Source organism: Setaria italica, chromosome VII (genome assembly GCF_000263155.2).
Source record: "Setaria italica strain Yugu1 chromosome VII, Setaria_italica_v2.0, whole genome shotgun sequence".
NCBI classification, from domain to species: Eukaryota; Viridiplantae; Streptophyta; class Magnoliopsida; order Poales; family Poaceae; genus Setaria; species Setaria italica.
Genome location: NC_028456.1, coordinates 34,293,032 through 34,315,241, shown reverse-complemented (window position 1 = coordinate 34,315,241; position 22,210 = coordinate 34,293,032). Strand labels below are relative to the sequence as shown.

The 22,210-nt window shown below is 43.8% G+C and overlaps 3 protein-coding genes across 3 annotated transcripts; 2 read left to right on the top strand and 1 right to left on the bottom strand.

The window, feature by feature from the left end:
* Positions 1-1,487: 1,487 nt before the first annotated feature.
* On the bottom strand, positions 1,488-9,665 carry LOC101759958. Its single transcript, XM_012847300.2, has 8 exons — positions 9,596-9,665; positions 9,229-9,420; positions 8,972-9,133; positions 8,871-8,884; positions 4,482-4,820; positions 2,504-2,650; positions 2,121-2,219; positions 1,488-2,035 (listed from the first exon to the last, which is right to left on the bottom strand). Exons 1-8 carry the CDS (start codon positions 9,663-9,665, stop codon positions 1,916-1,918), a joined length of 1,143 nt encoding a protein of 380 aa, XP_012702754.2. The 3' UTR covers positions 1,488-1,915.
* A 2,943-nt stretch (positions 9,666-12,608) lies between these two features.
* On the top strand, positions 12,609-14,002 carry LOC101781829 (protein LURP-one-related 8). Its single transcript, XM_004977351.2, has one exon. The coding sequence runs from the start codon at positions 12,940-12,942 to the stop codon at positions 13,597-13,599; it is 660 nt and encodes a 219-aa protein (XP_004977408.1). The 5' UTR covers positions 12,609-12,939; the 3' UTR covers positions 13,600-14,002.
* A 4,618-nt stretch (positions 14,003-18,620) lies between these two features.
* On the top strand, positions 18,621-19,666 carry LOC101781424 (protein LURP-one-related 8). Its single transcript, XM_004977350.3, has one exon. The coding sequence runs from the start codon at positions 18,673-18,675 to the stop codon at positions 19,369-19,371; it is 699 nt and encodes a 232-aa protein (XP_004977407.1). The 5' UTR covers positions 18,621-18,672; the 3' UTR covers positions 19,372-19,666.
* Positions 19,667-22,210: the final 2,544 nt, after the last annotated feature.

The window sequence follows — 22,210 nt, the reverse complement described above, 5'->3', positions numbered from 1 at the left end:
TCAGGAAGTCAGGATGCAAAAGGACGGGGGAAATGACATGTACTGTATTTGCTAATGCGTAGTGGAGGATACTAAATTCTTGCCGAACCACTTGCGCAATGCATCTCCCGATCTGCACCTGATAGCACGTACTTTATACTTATTCCAAGAACATTTTCAACGACACCACAAACGCAATAGGCTCGCCACCACAGAACTGACGGAAGCAACCACTTGTTGGCTGTATGTGTCGCATACTCCAGGGCAAGGACACAATTCAATCCAGAAATTGCTTGTTGCAAGGTTACCTAGTGGCACGGCAATGCATTCAGATCGATAACGGCAGGAGACAGCATACCGACACCCTGTGCTCAGCAGACTAGCCACGTGGCAGCATGTATGCTTTCATCGCTACAACGGTACCAGACTGCAGTTCATGACACAGACCTAGATGAATTCAGCGTGATTCAAATCCACTATCATGACAGTGGGCAATGGCCTCCAGCAAGGGGCATCCCCTGAAACAAAGTTCAAAGTCCTGGTACCAAGCAGAGCACAATGAAAAGGATGAAAGCGACTAAAATTGATCAAATCCAAGATGCAAATCAGTGAAAGGGGTATTTAAGATCGAACCAGTTACGAGAGATGCCTTCACCTATGCGTAAAGCAAAGCCCCAAGTGCTAACACTCAAGACTAAGCAAAACCAGTGACTTCTTGACATTCTTATCGCATCAATTGGGATAAATGGACCGTTATCACTCTACTCACAAAAAAGTTAACATGAAAAGACAACAATAAAGATAAAGAAAAGAACAATGCAAATCTTGTTTGATGATTTTTCAAAAAGGACTACGCTAAGAAAGAACATAAAGCTAAAACAATCAGCATGAGTTTCAAACAGAACATTTGGGTTGTCAAGAACTTACAATCAGAACCATCAGCATGGGGCCATGGAATAAAGTTTAACCAAGTAAGCTGAGAGATCTTCAGAATTCTTACATTCACAATTAGTTTCACTTTTGATGTTTGGACAGAAGCACCATGCTAATAAGCAACTTATTCAGTGAAAAGACCGCTGCCAGCCAAGATTATTCAAAGCAGAAACATAATGGATAGTCGGCACTAGGAATAAAACTTCAGCTCACCACAAAAGAACTACACACATCTTTCCGTCCGAGTCCATTTTATTTAACAGTATCTGAAGGGTTGATTGTGCTAATCTGCTTAAACTATCAGCTATGTAACCTGATTCGTTTCAGACTTAAAGCATATTGAAGACAGAAATTTTCAGTTAAAGGAATGATGGGGCAGATCTAACTACATAATTATAATATACTTCCTGAAGTAGAGTGAACAGAATATTGCCTTTGAACAATTTGAAGGGTGGAGGCAATCTCAATTCATGAGCTATAGATATGCAGTACAAAGGTTATATGATTCTAAAAGATACCATACATTTTCTACTTAACCCTGAAGTATAAATTTCCCTTTTTGGTTGGGTGTGGGCTTCAGAAAATGATTTAGCCAAAGTAATAAATGACCATAGTATTTTTGTACACTACTTGTGATTTGTGAGTCTTAGTCTACATCCAATCACTAACAGCTGTCTAGATTTAATAACAGAAAATGGTACCTCCTCTCTTACAGTTACACAGAGAAAAGATTTGTAGTAAAGGCATACTTCCAAGAAACAGCTGATGCTCCTCAGTACACAAAAACTAGTTTCTAACCTAAAAGGTTTGCCAGTAAGAATGCAGTCCTTACACGAGATGACCATTTCTCCATCTTACATAACATGCCACCATTCCAGTTTACACCACTGGACACCATCACCATGTCACTGCAATGATAATTGAATCGCAGCAATGGAGAAAAAGAAGTAGCAAGACTTATTCATGGCAAACAGTCAGCTCAACTTAGAAACTAACTCCTATACTAGATGGAGAAAAGAGCACGGTACTCATTGGCCTCATGAGCCATTTCTTCCATGCTTCTATCTTTCCTCTCAATGTCGAGGTCAAGTTTCTCCTTCAATTCTTTCTCTTTCACATCAATCTATTATACCAAGGAAAAGGGTAAGCTTTATTTGATCAGACATCATAATAAAATAACATGATTGATAGAAAACTATGCCACGTACCGCATCATATATTTCATCATTTTTCTCGAAATCCCCTTTCTTCCTCGGGATGACATGAATGTGGACATGTGGAACTGTTTGGCCAGCTTGAGGACCATCCTGATAAGTAATATCACTTGTTAATACGCAATTTCATTTGCATCATCACATAACATAACAGTAAGAGGTCCATAACAAGCTAATCAAAGGTATGAACAGTAAAAAAGAAAAAAAGAATTAGCACAGGTTGTGTGACATAGTATATATGTGATATTTTCCACAATGTTCATCAATCTCACAGTTTAGACATCCAAATAGGACACTTCTATTTGCATAAATTTGGGCTACTGAGTATTGAAAGGATGAGCTCACTACAACAATAAAATTGAAGTGGTAGACCACACCTGAATAGCAAAGGTAAGCGAAGATGCTTTATGGTACTTCTCAAGACGTACGCCGACTTCCTTTGCAGTAACCCATAAGTCACTTGTCTCATCAGAACTTAGATCAGCGAATCTTTTCACTTCACGCTTGGGGCACACAAGAACATGTATGTACCGTCAAGGAAAAAATGATGCATATAGAATAACACATTTTTCTCAATATGTGATGTATCAAACTTTGAGCCAAATAAATTTATTCAGGTGGGATTATGAGTTATGACTAGGGATGGCAATCCGACCCAATGTGGGTGCCCACAGGTTTGGCACCCAATGGGTGCGGGTGTGGGTGTAAAATTTAGCCCATGGTGTGAAACCTGACCCGACCCGTATTGAGATGGTCGGGCACGGGTGTAAGATTTCACCCATGGGTGCCCATTTCTTAAGATCTTGGTCCCTAACCCTTGTCTAAGTATTGAACTAATACTAATGTATGTCCTTTGATGTTTAATTTTGATGTATCATGGGCCATAAGGTGAAAGTTTGAACTGCTACCTTGCTAGATTATAGTGAAGTTGAATTGTTGATGTATCATGTAATGTTAGACGAAAAAAGTTTGGCTTGGAAACATTGCTAGACTATTCTTTTTTTATCCAACATGAAAGTTTGGTTTCCTACTTCAGTATGTTGGCCAAATTGTATTTTGTGTGTCAAATTTGTACTATATTACTTGATCTTGTATGATCATGCTGGTATATTTTATAAAATTTTATTCCTTTGAACAGACCTAGTGGGTGCCCAACACCCAACGGGTGCCCTGTGGGTGCGGGTGTGGGTGCAAAAATCCACTCGTTAGACATTATGGGTGTGGGTGTAGATAAATGTGATGGGTCTCATTATGGGTGGGTTTTGCTCCACCCGCACCCGACCCGACCCATTGCCATCCCTATTATGACAGCTTTGCACTAAATGAGAACACAACAAAAATTGATTCACAACTCCAGTTCCAATAAAGTTTTCCTCTAATGAAGTCCACTCAAGTTGAAAACATACAGCTATACTGCTAGTGGATTTGTTGCATGATGAAGAAAAAAAATATCATGGTACAGAACTGCAGATCGTTTCTGAAGTCAGTGGCTCAACAAAACACAGTTAATCTCACTAAATAAATACCTATGGTAACTTGATCCCCTAGAGACTTGGTAATCAGGTCCAAAGAGAAGAGAACCAATGCAAAGGTTTGACCAAAAAATGTCACTGCTCAGTTTCTTTTATGTTTGTTTGAGTCCTTCTTATGAACTTTACTGGAGCAGAAGCCAGCAATTCAAGCAAGTCTAATCAGTGGCCCATAGAGAAACCAGCAGCACAGGCATGTGAGTGGGAAAACTGTAAAACTGCTGGAATCTAACTTCCAAGAGAGCACAGAAGCCGCTTTGCTGAAATAAAAGGATATGACCTGCATAAGAAAGATTTGTATGGTTAGGAAAAAAGCTGGAGAACACAAACAGGTAAAAATGATATGCAATGCAGTGGCATGGTTTTAAGCTTTACAAAGCTTGACTGCAACACCCGCAAGACCACAACAAAGCGTAGTCAGTAGTCAGATTGGATCAAGTAGCATCAGATTGCAGGGAACTTGGTTCAAATTCCCAGCCAAGCATAAGACATTGCCCATATTCCTTGCCTACCGAAACTACCCGGTGGTACACTGGTGCCTGGCTGAATTTATTATTACAGGAGAGCAATGGTTCTCAATACAAAAGCTTTACTGGGCATTTGGGACTCGCTGTTTGATCAATGTGACTTTCATCAGCCACATTTCCGCAAGAAATCTGGAAATTTTTCCCCCTTTCTCTCGCGATGACTAATGTTCTAGCAACAAGAAGCCAAAAAATGCTTGATATGGCGTAGTGACTCAGTGAGCAGATGCCGGAGTGGCGGCGGGTACAGCAGCCAAGCAAAGCATCGGCAAAGGCGAAGTGAAAAGAGAGAAGGGGATATTACCCGGGAGGAGGGGGCGGAGGTTGACCATGGCGTAGGAGAGGGGCGTGGCGTGGAAGACCTCCCTGGCGTCGATCTTGTAGGGCCCGAACTTGTAGGAGGAGACCTCCATCCCCGGCGGCGGCGGTGGGTAAAGCTGGGAAGAGGAAGAGGAGGAGACGGCGCGCGGGTGCGGCAGGCGGCGAAGGAAGCGAGGAGGCGGAGCGAGTGAGAGTGGGAGGACGGCACGCGAGCACAGCACGGAGAAACCACCAAGCAAGCATCCGGATGGAAGCGCTGTCACGGCGACGGAGCCGGCCGGAGAGGAAAGCAATGAAGGACAGGAGGGCACAGTTGTGGGCTTTGAAAAGGGTTGGGCCTCGACTTAGAGGCCCACTCGAGTGCTTTGCTGCTGGGCCTGCTGCAGTGCCCGCCTTTCAGCCCAGCATTGAGACGCACGCAGAGGAAGAGAGGAGCAGAAGCTGAAAAGGCGATACTACCATGAAACCGTTGACTGGCTGCTAGTACCATGCAAGCTCAAAAGTGATGAGCAGAGTGCGACGCAGAAGGTGGGAGAAGGAACCAGATTGACTTTGTGGTCGCAGCAAAGTCAATCTAGCTAGCAAGGGTAGGGATATGATGATGATTCATGAACATCCACTAACTGGAGGCAAAGCATGCATACTGAAGTGAAATCCCCACCAACCAAATATTCAGTGCAAGTGCGCAACGTTGTCCTCACACACTCGCATGCAAAGAAAGGCAAGCTTCACTAATCGTTTGTTAGGTTGACATTATCCAAGTTGCACGTATGTAATTGCACTCTTCTAGTACATGATGGTAGTGCATGCCACGTCAATTTTCCATTGAATCGTGGATTAATTTTGATATGACACATACGAGAAAGCACTATAGTTGCATGCATGGGATCATTATTATATTTATTTGGTCAAACAAAGTAATTAAAGAGTTGTGCAATGGAAGGCAAGTGTACGTCAGGTGAAGTAGTCAACAGCTAGCAGCAATCGATCAGGAACCAGCCCCAGCGCTGCGATAAAAAAAAAAAGATTATCCAAGTAAGCTTTTGTAGGCCCCTAGTCTAGCACTTGGATGCTCCAAAGGTTTTCTATTCCTTCTGGATAGATGAAACGTTGACCCAAATGCATCGCCCTTTTGGTGCTCTAAATATATAGTTTATTTGCAAATCAAAGCAAAAAAGGTAGCAGTACATGTACATGTCTCCTATACTGTTGCAGCAAGTGCAACGACCTTTTTTAGCTCCTCCCCAACTGTCTTCAGTCAGATGAAACAAACTTTAGAAGAAAATCATTGGTGCTGAATTTCAGATGTCATTTTCACGCGCACCAGGGGAAAAACTGCAACTTGGAGCATTTGGATTGGAGACTGGATTTCGTTATTGATGAAGCATGTTCAAATTGGAATGTCCTGTCAAAAGAAGCAGAGAACAGTATTGCACCATATTCAGAAAACTGTGGGCATTACAGTGCTGCAAATGGTGATACAGAGAAAATTAAATATCAAGCAAAACACAGATGCATACATTACGTCTTACTTAATGACCTGACACTTTTTTTTAAAAAAAAGTTAAAGGACCTGACACTTGTGGCGGCAATACGATAGAGAGGTGCATTGCAGGCGGGAATTATCATCAGAACTGAGCTATCGAGAAATTAAAAGCAGCTTAATTTGCTGTCTTATTACTTACCCGCTGGAATGGCCACGTGGCTTGTTTGGATGTTGCGCCGTGACACTGACAGCAGCGCCGTTGCCGTGGGCCGTGGCTAGCTACATCAGCTGCTCGAATTTTTTTTATTTTAACTTTTTTAATCTAAAATTTTATAAATAACCCCTATATTTCCAAAAACTAGTCATTTTGGTCACGACAAGCTCCGTGGTGCGACTAATAGTTGAGTCACGCCATTTAAGTCATGCCACATGCAATGGCGTGACCAATGTACACGGTGGTATTGGGAAAAAGTCAACTACGACGTAGGGTTGACGTGGCGGAGCTAATCACGCCAAGCTATCTGGCGTGAGAGCCTGGCGTGACTCTCCTGCTAGCTGGCTGGCCATGCTCCTAAGTCCTAAAGTGCACAAAAATGCATCTCATTTAACTATATTTTAATTTTTATTTTAATTAGTAAATAAGAGGAGTTTAACTTTCAATTGGGCGCTGCAACTCCTTTATCTAATATCTAACCAATAACACTTAGCCTATTTAGAAATTGGATTTCTCATTTTCACACTTTGATTTGGAGTGCAAATTCTTAAAATGAAACGCATGCACTCTATATATTATACACGTTGAGTTTGGTGAATTGAAGAGTTTATTTACTAATTAAAATCAAAATCAAAATATAGTTAAATGAGATGCATTTTTTGCACTTTAGGACTTAGCATGGCCAGCCAGCTAGCAGGAGAGTCACGCCAGGCTCTCTTGGTGTGACTGAGTCACGCTAGATGGTTTGGCGTGACTACCTCCACCATGTCAGCGCCACGTCGTAGTTGATTTTTTTTCAATACCACTGTGTATATTGGTCACGCTATTGCATGTGGCGTGATTCAAGTATTAGTCGTGTCATGGAGCTTGGCGTGACCAGAGTTAGTTTTTGGAAATATAGATTGTAAGCGGTTATTTATAAATTTTAGATTAAAAGGGTTAAAATAAAAAAAATCCAGCTGCTCCCTGCCAATTTTACATGCCGCGTGCCTGTCTCTATTGTTGTCCTACATGTGGGTGTCCGCCTGCAAAACATGCGAGATCAAACCATGTTTGCTTGCCAGGGAACAAAGGGTCACGGCAAGTGTGCGTGCGCCACCTGTGACAAATGAAGTAGCTAGCAGACAACGTAAATCGTGCTACTACTATACATCAGATCGAGGCAGCTTCTATTCGATGTACGTACGAGATAATGCATGCATGCACTGCACGGAAATGTGTAGCCACCCCAGGCTGGCCCCAGTCTCGATTCACGGATAGTACACATCTCGTTGTTGTTTATGCAACTAACGGCGCAGAGTATCATCGAGTACTCCCCCCAACTCTGCTAGTCTCAAGTTGCAGTGCGAGGGAGCTGCACTGCACGCACATGCATGCCCTTACAACTTTAGATTTTCCATGGGCTTACAACATAATATTGTAACAAATAATAAGGCAATTACGTACTCAATCAAAATTTTGTTTCAGAAATCTTAACTTCTAAGTACATGCATGCATGTTTACAATGAATTTCTACCATATCAAAGAAAAAACTTCATCATATTTATTTTCATGAGAGTTGCATTGCACCCAAAATTTGTTCCAAGTGCCACATAGGAGCAGCATCAGAATGTCTATCTCCAGGGATTTATCCTTGAACAGTATAATACTCTTATCTGAATCGTAGCAGTTAGGCTAGCAAGAGCTTTTCTGTGGCTGATTGGTTTGCTCATCAAACATTCTTTAAAAACACCGGATAATATTTTTAGCTAAGACCAACATGCGCATCCATATCCAGAGAAGAAAGTAGAGCAGAGGGCTCCACCAATTAGTCATGTAACGGATCTAAAAGTAATAATGGAAGTTTAAAAACGACCATTAATCATTGTAGATCAAAGCCCTTTCCTTCCAGGTGCAACGCACGCCCTGATGCCCATGTCTTCAGTTGCTACGCATCATCACAAAAATAGGGATGTCCACCAATATATAGGTAATATTGGTCCAGGCCACCGGATCTCAGCAGGGGACTATTCAAACATGAATGCATCATGCATGACAGACTAGCTGTATACTGCACAAGTTGTACCCAGATGGACCTAGCTGGGTGCATATTCATGCAAGCTGATGAGCGAAAAGCTATCCAAGAAAAAATAAAGGAAAATAAAAAAAAACAGAGAGGGAATTAGAATGAAACTATAGCGTTTCCAGCTACTATATGTGATGGTAGCAGGAGCCAAATAACGGACGACTCTTGATAATCGTACACGCGTCACCAAAGACTCGGGAGAAATTAAAGCTCAAAGTAGCATCAATTTTCCCTGACCAAATTAAAAGCTAATACAGGGGATGATCTGCGAGTGCTACAAAACAAAAGGGATCGAGTTGCCACCTTGAACACATTTTTCTTATCTTTCCTGGACTCCAGCCCCTTGCTATATACAGGAGATACCGAATTCTCATGTTCTTAGCCACATGCATCATAGCATGTAGTAGATGTTAGGATACCTTTTCTATTCCATCATCATCTAAAAAAGGATAATCAATTTATTTCTAACTAATACCACTCTAGAAAACCAACATGTATGGATATTATACATACTCTCGTAGGGGGTAAATTGTGTAAAAGAAATAGGGGTGGGCATTCGGTTTTAACCGACTATTCGGTTCGGTTTTTTGATGTTTACGGTGTACCAGAAAACCAAAAACTAACGTGTTCGGTATCAGTAATGTAACTCAGTTAGAATAAATAATAATTATTGGGATAAAATCATAAAGATCACAAACTGATTTACCTTCTTCAAGCTTGGCCGATTCTTCGGTGTTCTCTTCAATACTAATATATTCAGGCTCACGGTCACTTGCACAAATGAGTCTCTCAACCATTGTTGATGTGAGGGAGCTTCTGATGTCATCAAGAATCCGTCCATCGGAACTAAACACCGACTCTGATGCAACTATGGAGATAGGGATAACTAAGAGATCCCGAGCCATGTGAGATAGAATTGTAAATCTATTTTCATTGTCCTTCCAGTACTTAAGAATGTCAAACCTTTCTTATCCTCCTCATTATCTTCCGAGAAGTACTTCTCAATTTCAGACTTGACTGTGACATTTCCACCACCATTGCTGCTCATCTGTTGATCAATGATAGACCTCATCAAGCTTTTGCTCTTTGATTCTGGTTCTTGAGAATCATTAGGTGCCTGTACCTCATCACTTGAAGCATACATATTTCTGTACTCTTCGAACAAGGAGGAAAAAAATGTTCACTGTTTCCCACAACTTCTCTCCAATTTCATCACCAAACATCACCATAGTAGCCATCTTTATGTAATTTGAATGTTTATACTTTGGATCAACAGCCACACAGAAGAAGATAACCAAGTTAACCAACTGATCCCCCTTATCTTTCTCACCTCTCTTCTCTCTGTCAGACCGTTTCTCTTCATACTTCTCCCCAAAATACTTGTAATACTTCACTAGCATCCTCTTACCTATTTCCTAACACAATCTATCTTCAATATGACACCAATTTCACAGCAAGATCAAAACATCCACAATCTTATGGAAGAAGGTGTTAACGCAAAGAGTAAGCTCATAGAAATGCTTAAGTAGGATATCTTCCTAACTTTCTCCTAATCTTATTTTACATGAACTCCAGGACCTTCACTTTTTAATTCTAGCTATAGTATGGGTCCTCATCACTGTACCTTTGAAATGCCTTTTCATACTTCTGTGCAGCATTTAACATAAGGTACGTTGAGTTCCATCGAGTGCAAACATCTAGGTTTAAAAAATCTTTGGTCTGAATTTTTGCTAATTCAGCATATTTCTTCAAATATACTAGCCTAGATGTTCCACCCTTGATGAACTTAACAGCAGCACAGACAAGAGTAATAGAAGTATCAATTTCCTTTAACCCTTCAGTCATAATCAAGTTGAGAATATATGCAACGCATCTCATATGTAAGTATTCCCCTTCAGCAAAGGTACCATTGATTCATTCAAGATCCTCCTCATATAATTTATTACATTGTTATTTGCACTAGTATTGTCTACTGCTATAGTAAAGACTTTATCAATCCCTCGGGAAGCCAAGCAACTCTCTAAGTGTTTTCCAATGTCTTCCCTTCCATGGCCCCTTGAGGGGAAAAAACCAATGATTTTCTTATGCAGGTTCCAATTTTTATCAATAAAATGTGCTGTCACGCACGTGTAGTTTTGCTTGGTGTTAGCTGTCCATGTATCAGTTGTGAGGCTAACTCTTTCACAGTGTTATTCGAAAAAATTCTGGAGCTTTTCTTTCTGGACATCATACACTTTCACACAATTTCTAGTGGTTGTTCTTCTAGAGGGCATAACAAATTTTGGGCACGCTTTGGCCATAAACTTTCTAAGACCAGAGTGTTCATATGCGGCAAAAGGCTGCTCATCTTCAATTAACATCTCCGCAAAACTAATTTTCAGTTCATCAAGATCAAATTTTCATATAGATACAGTACCAATACTACTATTTCCAGGACTACATATCAGTTGCAAAGTGCCTTATTTATCAACTACTTTCTTGTTTAGATTCTTTTTGCAGACTCTTAAGTGGGCATTCAGAAAGAACGTACCATTTGTCTTTGCATCGCACTCCATAGTACTTGCACTTGGCCTTCTCCTCCCCACTTGCAACCTTAACCTTGGTAAAGTGGTTCTAGGCATCTGATCTTGGAACCATGGCTTTCCTTTTTTTGCTTTCTTTCTATGCATCCCCTTCCCTGGCTACTGCTCCTCCTCCTCCTTGTCTACCTCTATCACTTCTTTCACTTGATTTGCCACGGTTTCTTCAATATCCCCCATCTACAAATGAAAAGCATGGGGATTCATAGATCAATCACTGAATCAGCAACAATGAAGATAGCCAAGCTGGATAGGAGAAGTTGAACAGGAGGAGACGAAGAGTACATAACATACGTTGGAGGATTCCTCTGTTGTTGCCGCTGTTGTACCGGTCGATGTGGGTTGTGGTGCCACCCGCCGGCCCGCCGCAATCCTCCTGCCGGCTCACCGCCCGCCGCAGATCCTCCCACCTGCGTTGCGTGCGTGTGCCTGCTAGGCCACTGCGCCATTGAGGTGTGCTCGCGTGGAGGGGAGCCGCCACCGTGGTCCGTGGTCCGTCAAGCCGAGCAGTGCTGGAGTCGCCGCCGCATGTCCGGCCTGGCGCGTGGGCTTGGAAGATAGAATAGCGTTAGGGTTTGCGCCGAGCAGTGCTGGAGTCGCCGCCGCATGGCCAGCCTGGCGCGTGGGCTTGGAAGATAGAATAGCGTTAGGGTTTGCTGGTGGAGTGTGTAGAGTGTGGGATATTTGCTTGTCAGTTTGGGCTGAGGTGGGCCAAAATACTCAAGCTATCGGCCTACTTGGGCAGCTGGGTTGTGGCCTGCGTGCTGGATCAGCTAAGGTTCGGTTGTTCAGTTTGTTCGGTTCGGTACAGTACTAAAACCGAAACCGAAACCGAACTCTGCTGGATTTGAAACCGACACCGAACCGAACAAACCGAAAACCAACATTTTAGTTCGGTTGAGTATTTTTTTCGGTTCGGTTTTAAAAGTGCCCAGCCCTAAAAAGAAACATTTAGCAAGATTAACTGAGTATACGAAATATTGGAAAACTGACATGCAAGCTTGGAAATATTGGAAAAAAACAAATTACACACAAGTCAACACATGAACTTTTTGAGTTTTCATGCTTTTGCGTGGTGCTAGACTACGGCACATTGACACATCTTTCGCCTAAACTCCTGTGCAAGGTCTACATATATCACAATCACATCCGTACCATATCTTCAAATTTGTCGGCTGTCGGCTCAGTCTCTTATATCTTGTAGACACTTTTAAAGGTAAAATATATACGTGCGCATTCATATCGGTGAACGTACATGCGAGTACGAAAGCGTCCGTGTTTGTGCTATGTTTCGCAAAAGAAGGAAGGAACCTAAAAAGTCATAAGCTATGCGATCATGAAAAAAGAAAAAGCAAAAGTACTGTATCACTGCACAAGCAGTACATGTGACGCCCCTAAGAAGATGACCCTTCATGACCGTGTTGTTGATTTGTCTGTCAACAACTTTTACGCTCTCCGTACCATTTCCGCTATCCCAAACTTTCTTTGTTGCTTTATTATTTGCCGACCATTGTCAATGGAGGGAGAATAACTTTGCATTGCAGCTTCAGTGACGGAAGTGGATTAACAGGTCGGAATGAAGTGTTGGGCGGCGAGGAATAAGTTCTTCCACCGAAAATGCTGCACGCCTAGCTATGAATTGGCTCTAGCTAGCTTACGAATATCCTGATTCCTGCACCGAGACTACACGCCTAACGAATTCCGTCCATGAAAACCGGTTTGGAAAATTGAAGAGTGGATGAACAAATATTCATATTTCGATCACATGCAGCAGCTTGACGAGTTCCGGTGCCCCCATGCGCTGAGGTCGTCAGCAAAGATCACTTTTTTGAAGGCAGGGGAGGTCTCCCGGACAGAGCAGAGCAGAGGCCAGCACATGCGATGCGATCCGCGCTCATTTCTCGCCGTCTCCTCCGCGTCCGCAGCCGCCCAGCCAATTCACAGCCCCCACTTCCCCAGCCGGTATAAATTCCCCACCCCTCTCGTTGCCCTCCTCCCCACCTCCAATCCCAATTCCGAAGCTCCAAGCGCAGCAAGCAGAGTAGAAACCAAAGCCATCTCAGCTCACAACTGAAAGAGAAACAGAGGAGCAGCCATGGGCAAGGTGCATCCCAACGCCGTCGCGCCAGAGCCCGCCACAACCACCGTCAGACGATCGGCCGAGGAGGAGGCGCCGGCGGTGCTGACGGTGTGGCGCAAGTCCCTGCTCTTCAACTGCGACGGCTTCACCGTCTTCGACGCCAAGGGCGACCTCGCCTTCCGCGTCGACTGCTATGGCTCCAGCCGCCGCCGCGCCGAGGTCGTCCTCATGGACGTCGCGGGGAAGCCGCTCCTCACCGTCCGCCGCAAGAGGCTCAGCCTCCTCGGGGAGCACTGGGTCATCTACGACGGCGACGCCGCCGACGCAGCAGCAGGCAAAGCCAAGCCGCTCCTCTCCGTCCGGCGCCACGTCAGCCTCAAAGCTTCCAGCAAGACGCTAGCGCACGTCACGCCCATGGCCTCTGCTGCTACCTCCGCGGCGTTCGTGGTGGAGGGCTCGTACGGGCGGCGTGCCTGCGCGGTGCGCGACGCGCGCGGGGACGCGGTGGCGGAGGTGCGCCGGAAGGAGTCGGTGGGCGACGACGTGTTCCGGCTGGTGGCGGACCCCCGCCTGGGCGCGCCGCTGGCCATGGGGCTCGTCATCGCCCTCGACGAGATGTTCGCCGGCGGCCGTGGCTCGGCGCGGTCCCTGCTGCGCAGGACATGGTCGGCGTAGCTAGCTACTAGAAACGCCGACGCCAATGGTTGGCCAGGGCCACTTCTCCATCTGACGCAATATGTACAGACCCGATCGATTGTTAGCGGCATGCAGCAGAGTTTTAGCGTGCTGGCTGCTAGTACTGCGGAGGGCCTATAGCTATAGCTAGTGTGCCACATCACATCCATTCATCGGTTAGCTACTTTTGTTTTTGCTTCGTCGTTCTTCCGAAGTAAACTCAAAAGTGGTGACAAGAATGCGATGAACTGAAGAAGGTGAAAGAAGCAAGAAGAAGAACAGTGCCAGTGAACGGGAGAGGTGAAGTACAAAATCTCTGGATTGTTGAATTGAGATCTCTCGAAGGAGACTCTGGAGAATTAATGGTAGACTGAAATAAATAGTTAACTTGTTCCAGACTACATATAGCATCTCCCATACTATTGTTCTGCTCATCATCTACTAGAATACGAGAGACGACAAGTCATGGTCACGGTAGTAGTGGATGCTGCGTGGGTTTTCCATTCCATGGACAGTAGTAACCCATCGAGCACTAGTAGCTTGGATTTGATATGGCAAATGCTACTTGCTGTGCATCAAGAGTCAACAGGTGCTTTGCAACCGATTACGATCATCACCAACCCCAACCCGTGATAAAAAAGAAAAGAAAAGGATTTTAGGTGCCACTGGCAGATTTATTTAATTATTAGCATGGAATTGGATGCCCTAGGGGTTCTTATTTCGGTTCATGGATGAAAGAGAAACGACAATGCGACGGAATGCAAGAAGAAGATGGATTCAGAGATGCATGTGTCATACTTGCGTCCAACATCTGCAGTGACCACATACATGCTTGCTTCATTGGATCGATGGTGCGCTGCTGCTGTATGTGACTAGATGGTGGAGTGCGGCATTCGGCTGGCTGTCCCCTGCAAAGCTTACATGCATGCTGCGTGCCCTGTCCATTGCTTCTCCCATGCACCATAGCAAGCGTATGGCTACAGCTACAGGGCACATGCGAACACATAGCGCCGGCCGGCCAACTGAGGCCTTATCTTAGTTCCCAATTTGGGAGTGACAAAATTGGCATTTTGCCATAAATGCGCAACGGTAGTATTTCGTTTGTATTTGTAAATTATTGTCCAAACATTGACTAATTAGGCTCAAAAGATTCGTCTCGCAAAGTATAACAAAACTGTGCAATTAGTTTTTGATTTCATCTACATTTAGTACTCCATACATGTACCGCAAGTTTGATGTGATGGGGAATCTTCTTTTTGCATAGTGTTAAAGTTGGAGTTTGGAGGGAACTAAACATAGCCTGACATCTGTATGGTCAGTCTGCTACAGTGTACCTGATATATATTTTCGCCACCTGTTGATGGGCTTGGCGGCCCATCGAATGTACAAGATGACAAGAGACACTGTCGACTATACTCCAGGTTTGCATGGGCGGAAGGGGAACAGAACCGCGTGCAACTATAATGAATCGCTTAACTTGCTACAGCTAGCCTTGTGTTTGTTTGGTAGCCACTGCTCAAGGACATGTGTCACTCGAAGCCATCTCGAGGCGCGTTGCGATGCAATGCAAAACCCTAATATATATATGATCGTATCGACCCGTCCAGGTTCTGAGCACTCCAATCCTCCTCTACGTCCAGTGTATATCGATGATTGATCAATTCGTCTCTGGGATACACTTGTCCCTTAGCTCGCGTGCGGTGTGGGGCGGGGTGCAAATTATTAACAAGTTCCTCTGTTGCTCGTGTTTCGTCCATGGTCCCGCCGCGTGTTCCTTCTCATTGTATATGTCCATTAACACGGAGCCTCCTCTGAACTATGGTGACTTCGTTAATCTCAAGGTTTACTACTGACTAAGTCTTACGAGTACAGATGAGTGTGTGTGCATGTGAGTGTGTCTGTAGTGCATAGTATATAGGAATACTATCCCATTGCTTTTAATTATCCTCGACAACATATAATGATAACAACACAGAGGGCATGTGAAGAATGTCTTCATAAAGGATATCTCCTCTGAAGAGTTCCATGGCTATCAGAATCAAATTATTAGCTCGCTACCAAGTATATGCCTAGCTCGCTACCAAGTATATGCCGGCGGAGCAGATCGGTGCAGCATTTGTTCCATGTCAACCTTGCACCTTCATCCAAATTTAGTGCTGCATCTTAGCCAAAATAACTAGGACCAGCATATATGCAACTAGATCATGCAAGTTGGATCCATACATGTGGAGATCAAGAATAATTTTGCTTGTGCGCACATATGGGGTTATTAGATTAGAGATCTATATATATTGATCAATTCAATCAATAATCATTTCATACCATAACAAAAATTATCTTGTAAATAAAATAGATAGAAGTAGGTAGCAGCTTGTACCCTGTAGCAACAACTTTTCTATACCAGATTGCTTTGTTCAATTTTTTTTAGCTGTGGATAATAGGCTAAAATCGGCGTGCATGTTGTGCATCCATATCTGGAGAAGGAAGTATAATTTTGAGGGTTTCCACCAATCACTCATGGATCACAGAAGCAACCAACCATCATTCTTGGAAGATGTGCCTTCTCTTCTTCTACGTACGTGCAATTAATTCATATGCCCATGTCTTCAGTTGTTAGATAATAACCCACAAAAATCATCATCCACCACACGAAACAAAAGTGTTTAATTTAATTACACGCTCAGTCACAGATAGCTGCAAAATTTTAGCACAAAATGTACTCGGTGGAGGCTACCCTTTTCACTCTCTTCTGAAAAATGTCTTTTGATGTCCATCTGTTGCAATTTACAACTTCTATGCTAATTTTACTCGAGATATAGCGCAAACCATGTCCTATGACACCTTTTACCACCAAATAGGCAGCTATAAACAATGCCATATTGGAATAGACCAATAACCATGGAAACGGTTCGAATCTGAATGTATGATTGACTACATAATCCATGCATGGTTGTTTGATCAACAGGTAAAATGAAACCAGTCATGGATAGAGATAGAAGACAAGAAAGGACGACTACTCACAGATCGAATCCAAGTACGTTCCGCCATTTTCGATGGATCCATACCATACACGGGTTAGGAAATAATGGAGAGAAAGCTCGAAGCATCATCCATGTCCCTTGACCAGATTAAAAGATGCTACAGGCTAGGGAATACACCCCTTGTACTTCACCCCCAACTCCCAACTTTAACACTATGCAAAAAGAAGATTCCCCATCACATCAAACTTGCGGTACATGCATGGAGTACTAAATGTAGACGAAATTAAAAACTAATTGCACAGTTTTGTTATACTTTGCGAGACGAATCTTTTAAGCCTAATTAGTCAATATTTGGATAATAATTCACAAATACAAACGAAACGCTACAGTGTGCTACAGTGCTGTAACAGTAATTTGGCACCTTCCAATTTTGCCAACTAAACAAGGCCAATCTGCGAATGGTTCCAACAAAAAGGGAATTGCACATGGCACCCTGACACACATTTTCCTTTCTTATCTGGACTCCGCCACTGACCTTGACCTCTGATGCTATTAATAGTACCGTCGGGAGGCATGATATACCAAATTCTCTCGTGGTATTATTTAAAAAAAATCTCTCGTGGTTATTGTTGTAATTTTGGTTAGTTACAAGATGACAATTTTTCTCTAAAATTTCTCATGAAATATACCAAACTCCAAGGTGTATGTGCAGAGTTTGTCGACCTCAAAATATATAGGTGGTCACGAGGGTAGGATGAAGTGCATAAATTGTTCGTAGCAATATAGGTTCTAGCGAGAGTGAGTGTCCATGTAATCATGTATGTTTTGGGAAAAAAATACAAGCATTATCCATAATTTTATTTGGGAGATGTGCCGTTAAGGTGGTGTTTGGATCCTCGGGCTAAACTTTAGCCCCTGTCACATCGAATGTTTGACACTAATTAGGAGTATTAAACATAGGCTAATTACGAAACCAATTTCACAACCCCTAGGCTAAATCGCGAGACGAATCCATCAAGCCTAATTAGTCCATGATTTGACAATATGGTGCTACAGTAAACATTCGCTAATGATGGATTAATTAGGTTTAATAGATTCGTCTCGCGATTTAGCCCAGGAGTTCTGCAATTAATTTTGTAATTACCTCATATTTAGTCCTCCTAATTAGCATCTGAATATCCGATGTGACGTGAACTAAACTTTAGCTCCGGGATTCAAACACCCTTTCAAACACCCTATAAGTGTTTCGTGTGCGTGGATACGTAGCAGAGCATCACTGCATGGTACACTGTAGAAGCAGTACACGTGCGACGGTCTGTTGCTTTGGAGGCAACTTTTAAAATCTTGTCGATCTGTAGCCATTCCTCGTTATCTCAAACCTTCCTGCCGGCCGTCTAGGTGCTAGGAGTGTTTGATACACCTCCTAAAATTTTAAAGTTTTAGTACATGTCATGTCATTTCGGATCTTAAATATAGTCTAGTTATGAAATAAATTTCACAGATGGAGTCTAATTCGCCGAGACGAATCTATTAAGCATAATTAGTTCATGATTTGATAATGTGATGCTACACTAACCATCTGTTAATAATAGATTAATTAGATTTAATAGATTCATCTCACGAATTAGCACGGGATCTACAATTAATTTTATAATTAGCTCATATTTAATTATAATCCCAACATTCAACGTGACACTGTTAAAAGTTTAAATCCAGAATCACTTTGCATGTTCAGTACTGTGACGAAAGTGGATGGGATCAATCGGCCTGCCTGCGTGTCCATCCATGCAGGGCTGGACAGCGTGTGAGGTCAGAGAGCCCGGCGGTCACTTGTCGCATCGATCCCTTGGGCACGCCAGGCCGGGGGGTGGGATGGGATGGGATGGGATGGTCTCCCGAAACCACCCCTCCACCGCCCGCGTCAGCCGCCGTCTCGATCGTCTCGTCCGCAGCCGCCCACGCACTCACCCACCAAGACAATCCCGGCCAGTATATAAATTCCCCACACCTCTCGTCCTCTTCCACCTCCGCCAACTCGGATCCGGCACCTCCCCAAGCTGCCTCCACAGTCCACACCCAGAGCAGAGCACACATGCCTTTGCCTTTCTCTCCTCTATTCTATCGATCGCCGGACAAGAAAATGGCCAAGGTGCACCCCAACGCCGCCGACCCAGCTGAGCCGCCCTCGCCGGCGCCAGAGGTGGAGGAGCCGCCCACGGTGCTGACGGTGTGGCGCAAGTCGCTGCTCTTCAACTGCGACGGCTTCACCGTCTTCGACGCCAAGGGCGACCTCGCCTTCCGCGTCGACTGCTACGGCTCCGGCCGGCGCCGCGCCGAGGTCGTGCTCATGGACGTCGCGGGCAAGCCGCTCCTCACCGTCCGCCGCAAGAGGCTCAGCTTCCTAGCGGAGCACTGGGTCATCTACGACGGCGACGCCGCGGAAGACGAATCCTCCAGGCCGCTCCTCTCCGTCCGACGCCACGTCAGCCTCCGCGCCTCCAAGGCGCTGGCGCACGTCACGCCCCACGCCGCCTCTGCTACCTCCGCGACGTACGTGGTGGAGGGGTCGTACGGGCGGCGGGCCTGCGCGGTGCGCGACGCGCGCGGGGACGCGGTGGCCGAGGTGCGCCGGAAGGAGTCGGTGGGCGACGACGTGTTCCGGCTGGTGGCGGATCCCCACCTGGGCGCACCGCTCGCCATGGGCCTCGTCATCGCCCTCGACGAGATGTTCGCCGGCGGCCGTGGCAGGTCGGCGCGGTCGTCCCTGCTGCGCAGGACATGGTCGGCGTAGCAGCATAAACGCGGCTGCCAAGGACACCACATGTACAGAACGCCTCTACAGAGATCCCAGCTTGTGAGCAGCGGTGGAGATTAGCGATTAGCATTTAGCAGGCAGGCTCTGTTTCTTGTAGTCAGCCGCAGCTACCTGCATTCTGTCTCTTGTACAAACACACTACCTCCTCAATTCTTTTTGGTTGCCTACAATTCCTTGGTCGTCATAGTCTTGTTCCTCCAGGATTAATGTTTTGAGCTTCATTTTGTTGATTCATCTTTTAGATTCAGAGTTTGATACAGATACTAAGAAACAGTACAACAAAACAGTTGGGAACTCTGAGCTTGCCTTGTACAGTACTGTACACACTGCAGTGCGTCTCTAGCTAGTGTCCGTCCTATATACAGTATGATTCAAGACAACATGCTAGTAGATGCTAAAGGGAACAAAACATTTGCCCGTCTTATTATCTCTTCGATCGCCTAACCCAAAGAACAGAAGCAGCAACTTGTGAACTATTTTGCTGAATAGAATAATTCATTCCCCATCAGCATTCGTTTCCCGTGGGCTGCTCGATCATGCTTGCTTCTCTGAATCTCTGGGAGGGAGGCCGTTAACATCGTGCAAGCACAAGCAGAACAGACGGAGACCTGCCCAGAGGCCGTTAATGGAATGTGTGCTCTCAATCAATCTCTCCTACTAGGCTAGCCAATTCTCATTTGGCGAAGAAATACGAGGATTATTCTTTGTTCTCAGCCAGATTGTCATTTTCATGTGCTCAACTTTTCCTCTTTTTTCTAGCCGAAATGGAACAACTTTTTCAGGAACGTGTGTGCACTTTTGTTGACTAGCATTCTCCTGCATGCATGTTCTTGTGTTTACGATTAGAAGCAAGGATGCATCTTGTTAATTAGATTGCACAAATTAAACTCTGTGCATATTTTCATTTTCATATCGAGGACGCCGCTGCTGGTGTGCTTTTACACTTCTCTGTCTTCAATGCGGTATTATTCTATTTGTTTATGTATTTTTGAACATTTATTTTTCACTTTAGCACTTTGACCTTATTAAAGTGGTACCTGAACTGACATCATAATAAAAAAAATGAGGCTTATCAATGTTCAGAGTCTACTTGTTCGTGGACATCTGGGAATTTATTTGTGTGCTAAGACTCATGTTTTATATTCTTTTTTCCCTATCAAATTCAGGATTGTAAGATATCATAACAAATGAGCTCCATTAGTGTTATGTGCCTACCAGCTAACCACTTCCTATATATGCATTTATTTTTTCTTAATGAAGGTATCATAAGTTATTCAAAGATTTTTTTCAATCATTCAATATGTTGTCCTTTAATTTAAGGCTCTTATTTAGTGTTGTTCCAAAGGCTATTGGATGCTCGAGCTTTTCTTTAGAACAACTCGATGGTTCTCATACGCTATAAATACACACTACACGTAAGAGCTATAGTTATCTTTGCAGTCAAGTATTGTATAGGAGTACTTGGTGTTAGCACCTCCAACACAAAAAGCTTGCTCATGATATGGCAAGCATTAAACTTCAACTCATGGTCCTTGTTGGTGTAGTTTTTAATCATGTTTACATCACATCAAGATTGGGGTGAGCAAGATTGTTATGATGATAAGAAAACTATTAAGAGGGTATGCATCGATACCATCGAAATTATAACAATTCGTACAATCAAGAGATAGTAATAACAATGCATCGAGAGATTAGTTTGAAACAGAGGGAATATTAATTAGTATATGAACAAATAACAAAGATCAAATATAATAAGCTCTTTTATTAGCCGTGGGATTACAAAGTATCTATATATAATAAGAAATTTTAGTTAGCTGTGGGCTTACAAAGTTATAGGATGTAGATCGATAGATGGAGATGCCCTGAAAACCATTAGCTGAATTGTCAGTTTTCATCATAGATGATGCCGAACGGAATGTGTGCTCCCGATCTCTTTTTCTCTCTTAGTACGACGACTATAGCTAGGTTAGCCAAATCTCATTTTGCAAAGAAATACGAGGAGTTATGTTGACTGAGCAGCGTAGTTTCTTTGTGCAGAGAGCCACATTGTCAGCTTTCAGGTGGTGAACTTTTGCACTTTTTTTCTAGCCGAAATGGGAGAAGTTTTCCAGGAAAAATGCGGGTACTTTTGTTGCCTAATATTCTCCTGCATGCAAGTCCTTGTGTCCATCAATAGAAGGAAGGATGCAGTGTATTCTCGCGTGCCTTGTCCGTCCTTGATTGAGCATGGGGTATGTATGGGGATGGGCTTATGACCCGAAGCTCGCTAGCAGCTGCTTTATTTCCTGTCAACTTTTGCCAAGTTCACAAGCAGGTAGTACGTACGTGGGCAGCTAAAACAAACGTGTGTGTGTGAGTGTGTCCAAGGACCACATAGCATCGATGGCTGCTGCATGCAGGTCGAGTCAGCATCGAAGAGCGCATGCATGTCAAGTCAACACAAAGCTCTAGTAGTAGCCTAGCCTGTCTCGAGAAGACGAACGAAAAAATTGATTTGTACGTTGCACGCCCTTCAAGCAATATATTTGCAATGTATTAATTAGGAGTATTAAATAAAAATTATTTACAAAATTAACTAATTAATTTTATAATTAATTCATATTTAGTTCTCCTAATTAACTTCCAAATATTCGATGTGACACGGATTAAAATTTAGCTCGAGGAACCAAACGTCCCATAGAGATCACGGAGATGTGATTGGTTACAGTTCAAGAAGAGGTAGAGGATGGTGACGATATTAGGCTCATAATGTTCAGCACAGAAGCGTAGGATGGATAGAATTGTTGATCGGTAAGGCTGGGGGAATCTGAGCCCA